Consider the following 16171-nt stretch of genomic DNA (forward strand, 5'->3'; position numbering starts at 1 on the left):
GAAACCAGAAGTGGCTGAGAGCTGTCTGCAGTCTCCACACAGACCACTAGAGGGACTCTGGGATCAGTTTGGGGGTCCACACAGAGCTGTGGTCCTCTTGAGTCTTTGTTACAGCATGTCGGTGATGGATATAAATACAGTATATTTTATTAATGAACGCACGATATAAAAACTGTTCAAACGCACATCAGCTCATATTTCGAGTCTGACAAGATGATTGAGAACTGACCTCTATCTGACAAAACCAAATAAACATTTCTATTATATAATTATGCAGAAAACCCTTCAACAAGAAGATTGATTGGTTTCTATAATCCCAGCATGCACTGCAACATAGCAATTAAACCTTTTCCACGCCAAAGGATCTGAGCACGCTTAAAGGTTGATCTCAAAAAAACAAAAAAAAACCCCAGCCTGTCAGTTAATGATGTCTCCAGAATTAGCAAGCCTCTCCACGGGTCAGATGTGTGCTGTTACCTTTGAACTCTGCAGTGCTGGGGTTGATGTGCATCCTCTTCTGACACTCTCCACAGCTCATTAGGAACCGAGTCACCGCCTCTCTGGGCAGGAAGGCGTAGGTCTCTGCTATCTGCGCCGGGGGAGTGAGCAGAGGAGACCGGGTTACGGCAACAAAAATGGCAGCGGTTACAGCTCAGACTGTGAACTCAAAGCGTGTGCAGGTGTTTATTTTGTGTGTGAAAGTTTGGGGTCAGTGATTATGTGTTATCTGGATGTGGCATGAGGAGGATTTCTGCCTCCAGGCGATCTCCCGTGCCTTCGGATGGCCTAATTCCAGCTGTACGTATTTCTGCTTTGATGCTCAAAAACACAACTCGTCGTCTTCCTGCTCTCTCAGGTGGAGTCGACTCGTATCTCCACCTCTCTCTCATGCTCAGCCTCGCTCCTCTGTTTGTCTCCACCGCTATGCCACCCTCCCCTCCTCACCCCCTCTGGCGTTTCCCTGTTAAACGCGACCTTCACGTGACCATGGAGAGGCAGCAGGGGTGCCCACCCCCACCGGCCCGCCATCACCACTGCCACAGCTCCCCATCCCCTTTGCCCAACCCCACCCCTCGTGGCCCCTTGAGGCAGCTGAGAGGGAAAGGCCACCCAGAGGAGCGTGCACCTCCCAGAAGGCCACAGTGACAGTTCCATATTATGCCCTGCCCCAGTGATGCTGCCTCCTCAAAAGGGTACACTCTATGAGACGTGACAGGACCTCTCTACAGGGCAGGAGGACGTGGCTCTATGATTTTTTTTTTTCCACTCCTGCGGGGTGGAGGGGGTACCAGAGTCCTGCTAAACCCCCCTCCCTGACACAGAGCTGCACACAAAGCCTCCGTCAGGACACCACGCCCGAGCAGAGCCCACACCTCGCTCTGTTTGTAAACTCATATTCTGCCTTTGTTCCTAAGAAATTCATCGTGGGACACAATTAAACTCTCGTGCACCAGAAGTACTTTGTTTTTCTGTTGAAGGTGGTGACTCCTGATGCTTGACATTATACATGATTAGGGGTCAGCAGATTATCTGCCAATTATTGGAGATGATATTTTGCATTTTGAAGATTGTCTGTATCAGTGTTTCGTTATAATGATCCCCGATAAAATAAAACTGCAAAGAACGTGTCAGCAGGGGGGGAACTTTTACTTTGTAAAACCAAAGGGAGTTTTTTCATTTAAATTTTCACTTGACTTTATTTTTAAAAAGTCGCTGGGAGCTTGCAGTATATGATTTGGACAGTTTCAGCTTTGATTAAACATTTGCTAAAGGCATTTAAATAAAGTTTTGTGTTGGAGTTTGTTGAATATTGACAGAAACATTTTCATTTTTGGTGCTAAACCCCTTCTTCTGAAAACCAAATTAGCCCTTATGTTGGTCTATACCCAACTGTTGCAAAAAATAAAAACACAGAACTGGCCGCATAACCTGGGGGGAGGGTGGGGGGGGCGCCCATACACATCCTGAACGCAGTCAAATAATAGGAAAACACAGACAGAGGGCAGAGTCTCTGCAGATAAATACACTGCCACACACTTCTGTAGGGCCATAAATGAAGATTGAGAGGGGTTACTTCATTGTTTTTAGGGAAAATCCTGCATAATATACCTCTAAGTGAGACCAAAAAAAATGTGGGAGCTTGCAAATATCAGTGTGCAGACAATCTTTCCTTTGTGTGTGATACAGTGAACGGTGGCAGCAGAGTGAGCTGCACCCTGCAGGTACCTGTTGGGATTCACTCACCGCTTTGTAGGTCTTCTTTTGGCCTGCATGTTTGGGTGCTCTCCCGGGGTCGGCGCCCATCTCCACATGCATGGCATAGATGATGTCGAAGAAGTCTTCTACCACAGCTACACGCTTCAGGGACGAGTTGTCTTGGGCCGAATTCCCATCTGAACACTGAAACACAGAGAGAGACTGGAGTTCAGTTTAATGTCCCGCCTCGGGCTCACAGAGAGGACATGTGTGTGTTATATACATCATCTGTTAGAGCTGCAAAGGGACTTTCATGCATCCATGAGCAGGATCTTTGAAGAAGTCACTGCTGGATAGATGGCCTTTTGATAAAACTAGGATGTCTATGAGAAGAGATATGCAAATACTTTTGAAAGTGGTGGGATGAAAAAGATAAAGGGCTGCTTCATTGGCTTTTCCTCAAAAGGTAGAAAACCTACAACTACCAGAATGCATTGCGCCACACCAGAAAAAGTAACACTCCCACTGGTGGGTGACATTGTGGTGGCTGGTCAGCAAGAACCAATCTTGTATCACAGTCAAATGTTGACCTAACACATGTTTCTGAAAACATTTGAGGCGAGAAATACTCGACTCACTAACAGGATCTCGGTTTATTTTTGACCAGCACCACCTAGTTTTAAGGTTTTACTTCAGTTTCTTCTGCCTCTGTTTCCACTGTGCAGGAGGCAGTACGGTGCCTCATTCCTGTTCACAAATTCTCGCCATTGCATCTAAACATGGCACCAAAATGTGTTTCTTAAAACATCTGAGGCAAAAAATAGGCAGTGCAGTAACATAATCTTGATTTTATGTTTGATCAGCACTGCCTATTTTTATTGTTTGATCAGAATTCAGTCCAAGTTTGAGAGAAATAGAGTGGCGCGTCATGGTTGACTTGCATAATCTTTATGTCCGTGGCAGCATAATGAGTGGCAGGGAATACAAAAATGTGTTAGTGCAGCCTGTAGTCCCAGCAACAGCCCCGAGAGTCAGCGAAACTCCTCCAGATGATGTTTTTTGCATCAATTTGCGTTATCCGATAAAGATTTGCCATCTAGACACTGGTTAGATGGAGGGCAGATCACCACATCTCATCTAGATACACTACCCACATCGTGTTTATACAAAGCTGGTCGAAAATAGTCAAACTATCCCTTAAAGGCACAGAAGTCATGTGGTTACAGACAGTTATACAAACTGAACAAGGTGTCCTAACCTGAAACAACCGGCTGTGTTTAGTCCAGAAATCAGTCTGTCTTTAAATTTCTCTCTCAGCTGGAGAAGTCTGGGCCTGGCCGGGTCGGCAGCCATCACCTCATCTCTGCAATGTTTAAAAATAACACCACCGACACTGTACAAGACCAACAGTCCCTCCTACCACCACCTCTGGCAGTCATCCTGCCTCCCGTACTGCTGACCCTGTCGCCATAGAAACTGCCACTGATTTCTCTCGGGCAGGTGTGCCGGGCAAAGGGTCATGTGACACCCCATAGAAGTGGGATCGCCAGGACAACGGCCTCCATCCGCAGTACCACATGGGGCTCTCCTCTCCTTTCTGCCTCCATCTTTTTTCTCCAAGTAACTCTCATCCTGACAAAAAACAGATCTTATCTGATTTTTTCTGCACCTGCTCGTATTTTTAAAGTGCCCCAGCAAGCATAAAATGGGAAAAAAAATGAATTTAATTAGTTTTTTTTTTTTTTTTGCATGAGTCCAGCTCTTCCACGCAGATGTGAGACAAGCCCTGACATTTTCTGGAGATTGGGTTGTAGGTGGGGAGTGATCTTTTCTTGTTTGAGTGAGAGAGGAGGGTCCCGAGTTCAAAAAGTTGTCCCCCCGGCACTGAGGAATCACACTTTTGTCCCCCTCCTCTTCTTGACATTTCTGCACAGTTCCTGGGATCTGACATTTCATTTTCTCGTTTTTCCCCCAACTGCGTCTTCTCTCCTGCCTCCACATCTTCATACCCTACCTCTCCGTCCCGTCTCCCTTTCTTTCTTTCACCCCCCCCCCCTCCTCCTCCTCTTCTTCTTGCTCCTGCTCTCCCAAGTGCGAGGTAATGATCGTTGCCATGGCAACTAAAACCAGCTCACAGAGCGGGTTTGTTTTAATCCGGCCCTCTCTCTCCTTTTCTCTCTCCCTCTCTCTTTCGAGCCACTCTCCCCTGTCAGCACGGGCTAAATGTAATGATAATAAATGAAATAATAGTGATCCTCCACCTCATCATCACAGCTGTAATCTATCGCACTTGGAGGTATCATCATCATTCCCCCAGTGACATCACCACCGCCGCCGCTGTTGCCACTGATGCTGCTGCTGCTGCTTCTTGGGACAATGGTGTCAGGTCCATTCACGCTGGATTTAGATAATCTCATACAACTGTGGGGTGTGCATTGCACCCACACCACTGCTGCATCCTCCGCTGAATTCTACCCCAACATACACACACCGAATATCCTGCTGGGAATGTAGAAAAACACACACATGCAGTATATTGAAGCCTGCCAGTGTTAGAGCTGGTGTTCAGTAGGGCTGAGTATCGGTGTTCAATGTCTTTCAGGTATCGACCGAAACAACCCAGCACCAAATAGTATTGAAACTTCTCCAGTGAAAGGACACCTGCATTCAGTCCTTTTTGTACCAAGAGCTAGAAAGAAATTACTATTTGTATGGTTTTGCTTGCAGCCAATCACCACCTTCAATTGTTCTATGATTCAGGCATGTGATTGGCCCACAACTATTGACAATCGAGCGTGGTGTATCTGATGGATTTGGCAATTCAGCATGCCAAGAAGCCACAAAGACGTTCAAAGTAATTCAGGTAGTCACCTGAATGCCTCCGTTCACATGATGGATATGAAATAGATTTTTAAAAAGTTATGAAATGAAGTACTCTGTTGGTGTTGGTATAACTTTAAGGGTATTGGTATCATAATTTTTTCAAACGATACCCAGCTCTAGTGGGTGGTCTGAATCTAATACCAATATTTCCAATATTTATATGTCTGATAACTAATTATTATAATCATTTTGTCAGAATAGCCTAAAAATGGCCATTTATAACTTCCCAAAGTAACACGTTCCAATTTCTTATTTTATCTGATTAACAGTCCAGAACCTGAAGATATTCAGTTTACTATCATAGATGACAAAGACAATCTCTAAATCTTCACATGGCCGATTAATTGACGGGTTGTTCGGAATATGAAGTACCCGTCACAATTTCTGAAAAGCCCAAAGTGACATCTTCAAACATCTTGTACGAAATATAGTTCAAAACACAAAGATATTCAGTTTGCGAGTGGCAGATCTTCCTATGGGTGGCACAAATTTTAAATTTTTTGCACAGCGCTATGTAGTTATCATTTGTTGGAGGGCTGTGGAGCTGCACATAGAGAAAGAAAATTGACCAGCTGTGTAAAAATAGCATTGAGCAGTGCACAGCTTCTATGGTTAGTGTAGTAGCCGCAGTTAATTATAATGGACACGCTCTTCTGTGAGCATGCTACGGCAAATGTTTCGTGCTGCATCCATGTCCCATGCATTTTGGCTATAAGAAAAAATAAAAAGACAAGAGCCATCTGCGGCGTAGTATTAAAAGAAAATAGAAGGCAAAGTCTGCACATTTCCATGATGTATTATTCTGTTGATTTATATTATTGTTTATATTGGTTGATTTCTCATAAGATCTTGTTCTCATTTGTAATAAATACAATAGATATAACATTTTTTGAGGGGGAGTGGGGGGCACCAGAGAAAAGCTTGCCCAAGTCACTGAATCTGCTACGTTCAGCACTGCAGTTTACAATGATACAAACTGAGAAAAGCACTTTTGGGAAGCTGTAACTTAGGACTGTTGTGCATTTTTGCTGCAAAAACTAGTTGCCAGTTATCTTATTAATCGATTAAAGGACTAATCATTGCAGCTTTCTTTGTGTTTTATGTGTAGACTCGGCCTTTTACTACTCCCCAACTTGAAGTCAAAGCTGCATTTCTTTCTCTGGCCACCACGTCTGTCCTGCTACCTGAGGGCTGTCTCAGGCTCCTCTGCTCCGATAAGCTCTTTAGCTTCCAAACACAAGTCAACAGGGAGTTAAACATTCACCTCTAAACACGACATGCTTCGAGTGTGTGTATTTGTGAGTGCCGTGTGTGTTTAAGTGCTGCACATGTCTACCGGGCAGAGCTTGTAGCCGAAGCATCTCAGAGGAGAACAGCTGTTGAACAGCGCTGTAGATATTTGGTCTCATCAGCAGCAGCACGCCGCTTTTTAAAGAGCAAAGGAGACATGTCAGCATCCCTAATCGCCAACAACACCGCAAAAAAAACTCCTCACCCTCCTTCTCCTCCTTCCCTCTATCTTTCTAATCCCGTAGGACTTTGCTCTCCCCAGCCACTGTACAACCAGCCCCCATCCCCTGCTCGCTCTCTCCCCGTCCCGCACCAAACCGCTCTGTTGCTAGGAGACTGGAGGGGTTGAGTCTGCTGCCCCCACCCCCGCTGGCAGTCACACACACACACTGTAGCAGAGAGGGGAGAGAGGAGCAGTCCTGCACACAGGCAGGTCAGGAGGAGGAGGTGATGGAGAAGGAGGAGGAGGAGGGGAGGTTCACGGGAAGCAGCTGGGTCACAAAGACAGGCCGAGAGGAGAGATGCAAGATATCAGCTGAACGGATGCAAAAAATAAATAAATTTAACTTTTAAAGTCAACATAAACATTAAGACGTTTTATTTTGTAAAGGTGGCTGCAAAATAAGTAGCTTAAGTTGCAGCAGGAGTGATGTGTGCTAAGGTGCTTTCTATGTGTGTGTGTGTGTGTGTGTGTGTGTGTGTGTGCGAATGTGTGTGTGTGTATGCACGCGCCCAGCGAGTAGGGAGTAAAGATGGCTGTGTCAACACTACTCATGACTCAGATTATCTCACTGCAGATGTGACAACAGGTCATCTTTTAAAGCCCCATCTCCCCCTCTGTAAATCTATCAGCTGGCTAATGGACACGTAAATGGAACAATCCTCGTTCCTTGTGTGTGTATGTGTGGTTATATATGCAACTTAGTGAGGACCAATGTATTTAAGCAACAGAGTGAGGACATTTTTGGAAAGTGAGGACAGTTTGGCTGGTCCTTGCTTCTTTAAAGGCCTATTTGAGGGTTTAGACCATAGACTGTATAAATAATGGACCCACTGTTTTGGAAGCTTTGAGTTTGGCATTTTGGTTGTTGCCATCTTGGGGGTTTTTTTGGAGCCAGAAGTAACCAAAATTGGATGAGCGATTCAAGTTATGAGTCAGAGGCAACAAATCAACCTAAGTAACTTTGGGCCTCAATAAAATGTAAATGTGTGAGTTCTAAAAACAAATATCCTCCAAGCAGATATCATGAGACCAAAATAGCTGTTTATCTGTTGTTTATTTCTCCTGTAAATTTGGGCATGTTAAAATGGAGAGGGATTTACGCTGTTGCAGAGCCAGCCTCTAGTGGCCGTTCAATGAACTGCAGATTTTGGCGCTCTGCAGAGGATTCGTTGTCTAACGTTGTCCAACTAAGTCTTAAAAAAGCAACAAACTCATCAGAGTTTGTTGCTTGTTTAAGACTTAGTTTAAATGTTCAGGTTAGAATTAGGGCTAGGCTTTTATTGGTGATGATTAACGTCAGGATAAGGATTATATCAACAAGAGTCCTCACAAAGATAGAGGTACAAGAATGTCTGTGTGAGTGTTAAAATTCAGACAGAAAAAATGGGATGGAAGAGACAGTTGCCTCCACAGAGAGCCCCAAATGTTTTATAAAAACCCATCCCCTTCTGTTTCTCTTCCCCATCATCCTCCTCTCTCCTTTCAATTCATGAAGCCCTGTCATTAAACCCACATTAGGTGCTCTACCCCTCATGTCCGACATTCCTGTGTGTGTGTGTTTCTCTCCTAGCTGCTCCCATGATGGCCACTTTTTGATAGAGTGTGTGACATCCCCAATATCCCAGTGAGCCAGAGACACAGACAGTCCCACCAGCCGCAACAGACTGGCACTGTTGACGTTCCAGTCGCTGACTCAAAATGGTATGTAAATGACTCGCACATACATCATCACAGAGTCCATTTTCAGGCTATTATCATACTGTCCCAGTTCGTTAAATGTTGGCCTTGCAAAGGTATTAAAAATGACAGTAGCGGTGTGGTAGGGAGATTATTGCCGTCTTAAAGACTCTGTGTGTGTGTGTGTGTGTGTGTGTGTGTGTGTGTGTGTGTGTGTGTGTGTGTGTGCGTGTTTGTGTGCGTGTGTGTGTGTGTGTGTGTGTGTGTGTGTGTGTGTGTGTGTGGAGCAGAACTCAGACTATCTCCCACACAGGGGGGAGGCCCCCGGGCCAGTTAAAAATGGTGTTAATTTCTCCTCCTATGGGAAAGCAAAGAACGGTCTCTCCATGGCAACAGAGAGGGTGCTGAAGGGAGGAAACACAGAGCATGCGATCAGCGACCCCCTCTTTGTACGAGCACACACACAAAAACTACCACATACGTGTGGTTTTCATCACCCGTTTACAGTCACAAGAACACAGTCTGAAATTAAGACATATTGACATAAATTTGAAATTTCTGCATGAATCTCATCTAAGAAAGATACACTGCCACCCTTGAGTACAACAGTCAGTCCCCGCCTCACATGCACAGGTAAATTCTGCATCTGTGGCCACAACAACCAGGTGATCCTTGTTTGGGTTGGTGAGGATTTTGCCGTTTGAACCCACGAGTGTGCGCCCATGCGTCGCCCCTAATAAGCACTGCCAGAGAGGGAGCAAACACAAAAACCCCGGGACAAAAGCTCCTGAGATTCTCTATGCAAAAATAGCATTAATGCAAATGCTGTTGAATAATAGGGCCAGTATTCTTTTGACTCTGTGGCCCCTCCACAAAAGAGGAGCTCTCAGGGGAAATGTGGACTAATTAATCAGATAATAATGATGATGTTCCTCTTCCCGTCTGACAGCAAAGCACAAACATTTAGGGCCCATTTTCCAGGATGCCGATTAGGAAATAGTGGTTTCTGATTTCTACACAAGGAGAGGACATCCTAACACAAAGCTTTAGTTTGTAAATTGATAGCATTATTTAATTCAGTCCTGTTTGATTTCATCCTCTCCTGACACCTTAATGCTGCAACCAATTACTTTTTTCATTATTGAGGAATCATTAAGTTCATAAAATGTTGGAAAGTACTGAAAATGCCCATCTCAATACCAAAGGTGGAGTCTTAAAATGCTTTATTTTATCTGATCAAAACATAAATATACTCAATTTAGTGTCATACAGACAAAAAAACAGAAACTTGAGTTGCTGGAACCAGAAAGTGTTTCTATTTTTTCTTGAAAAAAATGCTGAAATTATTATTTCTATCGATTAGTGGACGAACTGAAAATAATCTGAAACTACTTTGATGAACGATTGATAGTTTTGGTTCATTTTATTCAAAAATGATATATTTATTATATATTCTAGGCTTTTGGCTTGTTAAAATGTGAATATTTCTTGTTATCCTCAGTATTTCATGATTTCAGGGGGGACACATGGGACATGTCTCCCACAATATTTAGAATATCTGCATTTGTCCCCTACACATAAAAACATTGAAGTAGTGGAGAACTTTGAAAAAATCCTGGACATTTCCATGGTAAATTGATGCAGAAAATGTAAAAATTGGTGCATAAAAATTCACCAGAATGCAGGAAATTAAGTGTTTGATGCTCAAAATTTTCTGGCAGAGGCCCCCCAAACCCGTTTAATTCAAGTTGGCATCAAATATCAGAGTGACATCATAAAGAAGTTGGACAGATGTTTAATTTAGGCATGATTATTATGAGGTTTTGTTCCACATACTTTACGACTAAATGTTGTTATTCTTCGTCAAGGTGACGCTGGCTTGAGGCATTTGGAAGACGCTGGATTTTCATTACTAAACTTACTTAAACCTTACTTAAAACCGTCACCTTAATTCCACCTTAACACTGGTATGTACTCCAAATTGCAGAAGAGGTACATAAAAATTCACCAAAATACAGGAAATTAAGTGTTTGATACACAAAATTTTGTGGTGGAGGACCCCCAAAACCCCACATGTCCCCCCAAGTATTGAAATGAAACCTACATCCCTGATATCTTGATTCTGTGATGGACTTCTTTCCACTGTGGTCTAACATTTTACAGACAAAATTGAGAAAGCAATCAACAAATTGATCAATAACATATTAGTTGCAGCCCCAGTTGCAGATCCTTTTTCTGCTGATTATCTGTTAATTGTTTCAGCTTTGGGACACTTTTATTTCTGATCCAGTAGATGTAAAGTGATGGTTTCAGGTCAATCATACAAGTCAAAATGTTAAGATTTATACCTTTAAGACTTTAGTTTGTGACCTCCAACAAACACAATTCAACTTTCACTTTCATGAAAATGATAACAAATAATCATTATAATTAATAAATAATAAATAACTATTATTAATATATATGTATATATATATATATATATATATATATATATAGCCTGTGTGCCTGTGTGTGAGAGCATGTCCACCAAAACCTAGTTGTGAGAGACGAACAGAGATATTTACAGATTTCAGTTGGCATGGCAACAAAAAGCAACAGCTCGCAGTACTTCAAAATTTTCAGTACAATGCTCATGTCAGCCGAAAAGGAAATGCACGGGGCGTTTAAGCGTTTCTTTTGAAAACTGGCTGCACTCTGACTCCCCTCGTCTCAAGGAAAGTGTGTGTGCTCGCATCATCGTGTGCGATTCTGCATCTCTGTGTCTGTTTCTGGTCCTTTCCCCCTCCTCCTCTGTACCGTCCTCTAATCAGGACATAATGAGAGCTAAACGAGGTTGCATCTCCACACTGCTGGATCCTCCGAGTTGTGCAGAAAGAGGGCGAGACGGGCCGGGAGGACAGAGACGGACAGAAAACAGAACATAATTCTGCGGCTTGAAAAGAAGGCGTCTGCACTGAGCCACTGGTGCTCTGCCTTTCTGTCCCGTCACCCACTGAAGCAGCCTTGTATGCTTCACTGACACATAGAAGAGACCTTCTCTGTCTGCACATCAGCCACCATCATCCCTACCCCCACCCAGCCTCCCGTCATTTAGCCCCATGCCTGCCCCCATACAGAAACTTGGCACACCCTGGGAGCAGCTGCAGCGGGGCTTCCAATGCCGGAGCTCCAGAGACACGCCCCCGGCCCTGCAGCCGTACGAGGAGCCAGTGACCATTGTGTGTGTGTGTATGTGTGTGTCTGCTCGAGTGTGTGTCACTTTTCCACTGGCCCAGGACGGCCTATTTATAAAGCCCACGAAAAAAAAAAACCCACTCTGCTTTCTAATACAGTCAAATGCATTTAAATAGGTTGATTTGTTGCCTCTGACTCATCATTAGAAGCAGCTTGTGATGTTTTGTTTGTTGTCTGAATTTTCTCAAGTGGAGCTGAGTCAGGGGGGATGCTTTCCCTTATGATATTAGCTACGAAAGCGTGTGCACTCCTCTCCGATAAACACTTTTTTTGACGAGACTTTCTCAGCATCTCTGATGGTTTAACCCTTTGAAACCTGGGCAAATCGGTTTGAGTCCTTTGACAAACGGGGATGGAGGGGGTGTCCAGTTGCTCTGGCTCGACTCTGACCTTGCTGCATGTCATCCCCTCTCTCTCTCTACCCCTTTCATGCTTAATCTGGTCCATAACTAATAACGGCAAAAGCAAAAAAATAAAAAATGAGGAGAGGGCAACATGTACATTGCCCCAAAAAATAGCTAGAAATTAGTTAACAAAAATTATGAGAAAATTACCTGAAAATAAGCAAAAAAATAAATAAAACATAAAAAGTAAAAAAAAAAAAACAAACAAGAAAATTGCAGAAGTGCTGAAAATCAAAAATGTTTATTTTTTTATGTAACATAATTTCAAATCTAAAATGATTAAATATATAGTAGGGCTGTCAGCATTAACGTGTTAATCATGATGCGATTAAGGGCCGCACATGGGACCATATTTTTTTAAATTGCGTTTATCGCCAGCCGACATTCCTGTCTTTAAGGGGCTGATGGTATCTTATGAAACTAGAAGACTTATTCAGTGGTACCAACCACATCATGCTTGCTTCTCAATAAGGGGGCTAAATAATGCTCCAAATTTAGGCAAAATTTTGGCAATGAAAAAATGGCATGGTAATTTCCCTTGACCTTTGACCTCCAGATATTGGGTTTAAATGGGTTCTGTTGGTACCCACGAGTCTGCCCTTTACAGGCAAGCACACTTTATGCCCGTACCATGCAGTTTTTTTTTTAACCATCATTTGATTCCTAATCAAAACAATCCTATAGGAATTGCTTTACCTCGTCAATATGAACTTCATTAATGTTTTGTGAAGCAAAATAATGAAACTGAAAAATTGAACTTATGAATAAAAAAGGTTGCTTAGTAATTGATCAAAAATTGATTGACTACTGAAATTTTGCAATTAATCGCAATTTTAAAAAAAATATTTTTTGATTATAGATATAGTATTCTTTATTTTTTAAAAATAATTTTCCAATAATTCTTCCCTCTTTTCTAAAACTAATTTTTAGGTTATTTTATGTCACCTTTTACTAATTTCTTGTAATTTGTGGGACATTTTTTTGTCCTTGCCATTTTCCCCCATGTTTTTGAAAAAAGTAAAAAATAAAATTAAAAAAACTGTTCAGGTTTCAAAGGGTCCGATAGCTTATGACAGGCGTCTAAACGCAGCTAAAGACAACTGATGTGAATCCAGGTGAACACACCTCAGAGAATATTTCCTCTTAAATGTGCCTCATTGAGAAATCAGGCTCACCTGGAGGATGTTATGTAGATAAATACACATTCTTATATGTCATTTTGTGCAATATATCAGCAAAAAACAAAACAAAAAAAGACAAGAGCAGCAGACAAAAGCTAATCAACAACACATTTCAGGCACCATCTGCACCTGCAGAGACAGATCACACCTGCCCTCTTGCCCAGAGGGAAACATAATATTGAGTAGAGATTAGAGGAGTTTTGTAAAGGCAGTTGGCCTAAATCTAAACCGTGCATTCACACAGGTATAACACCTGTGGAGGGATCAGCGCCATTCAAACCAAAATCAAAGCATTCAGGCAGTAATCGGTGCCAATATCTCCTCCAGTTTGTTAACAGAAAATGTGCTCCAGCTTTTTGAGGTCCAGAGAGACTCTGCCCCAGCAGGGCGGGAGGGGGGAGATTATTCCCTGAAGGCGCTTATTTAAAATGGTGGTTGTCTCCTTTCTGGCACAGCAGGCCCCAAACACCATGGTGCGTGCGCGTGCACCTTAAGAGAGCTGCCGGGGCAGTGCTGACAGTTCACCATGTTTAACCTGGAGAAAAAAACGAAGTGATTTAACCCTTCACGCACATCAGAGATGCTCAATGGAGACCTGACTTCCGTTACACTCAATAAATATCTCATCCGGTGACAAGAAGTGAAGTCTGAACTGTGGGCGTATGTCGCTATCAGTCCCGACCAGACCCTTTTGTTTCCGCCACAGCCCCTCACGTGGTCACCAATTACGCACAGCTCCCAGCCTCCATCAAAGGTGGAAATTAATTTTAAAATGCCTCTCTTGCAAGCACAGCCTTAAACGGGCTTACGGGGCTTAATGTCTACACAATGAAATGCGGCAGAGCAGGCATCCTGGACTACACAGGTGTTGCCAGAGCAACGATTGCCGATCCGCATCCTGCCCAGGACAATGAAAAGTGGGGGGCAAACACTGAGACTCACACTGTAGGAACTACATTCACATTTTTATTAGAAAATGCACATATATGAGTATTTTTTTAACCATATGTGTGCTCTATTAAAGAAGGACACGTTATTCTCGCGCGACACAGTCCGGTTTGCTCGATGGGACAGTGAGGGCGCGTGCCATTTGATTTAACAATCAAACCTGCCGAGTCCCACAGCAGAAATCGCGCATTATCTAACTTGGCGTCAACTGGCCTGTAGTCCATCTAGGATCACGCACCCGGAGCACCCTGACATACCCGACCCTGCGAAACATGCCGTTGCATCCACGTGCGCGCGCACAGCATCGCCACACCGGGGGCTGCACGAGACCCGAACGTTCAAACTAAATGTTGTCAATAGTCAATTATCTTGTGCTTTGCGCCCGGCTGCAACGCGCCGCTGACAGGACTTCACCCTCACTGGCGAGATGGCTATGCATGATACCTTTTACAATTGCGATTGCCAGGAGGCACCGGCGTTGCTATGGCAGCAAGGGATGAGAGTAGGGCTGTTCTGGTTGGGATGTGGACAAAGTGAAGCTTTATGAGGAAAGACGAGGGCGAGCCGGGACGACAAAAGATTATGAGAATAATAATAAGTTGCCGTTTTATGCGCGTGACAGGTGCGTGCGTGCAGCCTGAAATAATGACAACTTGCAGGCGAGGCGGCAACGGGACAGCTCGTGTACACGCACGTTCACACGCACGCACACACACACATACACACGCACACACTTTACCGTTGACTTGACCGGGACATATAGGACGGGTTTCCCTGGAGCTCCTTTCTTGTTGTGCTCTCCCAACACGTTGGTCCCGACCTGAAATCCTTTGGACTTCACCCAAAATTTGAATTTGGCGTTGATGTGGCTGTTGTCGATGTACACGCCATCCGACTCGTCGTTCTGCAACAGTGTCTGCATGATTTTGTTATATTTTCGCCGGGTGACCGTCTTTGTTTTACCCGAGTCTCCGTAAGTCCGGAGACACCAGTCCTGAAATTCACTGAACATCTCCGCCTCCAACACGACCGGACTCCGGCTCCTTTTGGGCGCATCCACGCACGCCTTTTTCGTTGCCATCGCTCCCTCTGTCCCTCACTCCCTCCCTCTCTCGCTCTCTCTCTGTCTGTCTTCAAACAGGCTAATAAAGACTTGACCGGGTTCTCTTCCTCTGGTCCCCGCTGTCCCGCGTCAATGAGGCTTGGTTCCGGTTTTGGGACGCTGCCTCTCTGTGGTTCCCCTTGCAAAAGTGACCCGGACGGTCGCACACCTGTTTGCAGTGCTGTCCCGAACCGCAGCGGTGAAAAATGTCACTTCCTCACATCATCCGCTGAGGAGCAGAGAGGGGGGCTGTCCTACAGTACGCTGAGCGGGTATCTCCCACCTGTGCGTAAAACGCTCTCCACCAAAGGGTAGGCTGTGAAAAAAAACCACCACAGTCCTCGCTAAACAACAAAGAACAGAGACAAAAGCGTGGAAACAAACGTCGCTCTCAGTTCCTATCGACCTACTTTCTAACAGCCAACACAATTCTCGGATGCGGGTTGCTCAACCCCTTAAAAAAAAGGCGCAAAGATGCTCACAGTGTGTTTCGATACGTCTCCGATCAACATGCGCCACCTGGGATTGTTTCTGCTCCTCACACCTGTTTGAATGTGGATCGCGCGTGCACTGTCTGCTCTCTCTATCCCGTGAAAAAAACACACACTCATATCTGCATCACACAATTTGCAGCAAAGCCTGCGTGCGGTTTAAGAGGAGACGCGCGCGAGAGAAAATGTCCGATTTGGAGACGTGGAAGGTGAGAGAGGGTGGAGGCAGAAAACATTTGGTAGTTTCTAAAGAAAATGCTAGAAAACACTGATTACACCATTTCCTTTCATGTCGGAAACACTTCTGTTGCGGATACAGACGAACAGAGATGTGTAGATTTAAAAAAAAAAAAAAAATGTGGGTTAAATAGTTTCAGTCATGAGGCAAACAACCTCTAAAAAAACACAAAATCTTTAAAAGACAATATCCTCCTCTAACAGTTTATTTTAGGCCTAATTATCGTGGATTTTTGTGTTTTAGTGACAAATAAATCAATGTTTTGCCTAACCTTACTGTCTAAAGAAGACAATTTAGATTG

The 16171-nt window shown here is 43.9% G+C and overlaps 1 protein-coding gene across 1 annotated transcript in view; it reads right to left on the bottom strand.

Moving 5' to 3' along the window:
• Positions 1–15151, bottom strand: part of nol4la (nucleolar protein 4-like a) — a 28958-nt gene extending 13807 nt beyond the window's left edge. The window contains exons 1-3 of the mRNA XM_042492163.1: positions 14779–15151; positions 2245–2400; positions 478–589 (exon numbers count right to left, since the gene is read on the bottom strand). Of these exons, the coding sequence (XP_042348097.1) occupies positions 478–589; positions 2245–2400; positions 14779–15120 (610 nt within the window). The 5' untranslated portion in view covers positions 15121–15151. The remainder of the gene's footprint in view (positions 1–477; positions 590–2244; positions 2401–14778) is intronic.
• Positions 15152–16171: the final 1020 nt, after the last annotated feature.

This window comes from Plectropomus leopardus, chromosome 8 (genome assembly GCF_008729295.1).
Source record: "Plectropomus leopardus isolate mb chromosome 8, YSFRI_Pleo_2.0, whole genome shotgun sequence".
NCBI classification, from domain to species: domain Eukaryota; kingdom Metazoa; phylum Chordata; class Actinopteri; order Perciformes; family Serranidae; genus Plectropomus; species Plectropomus leopardus.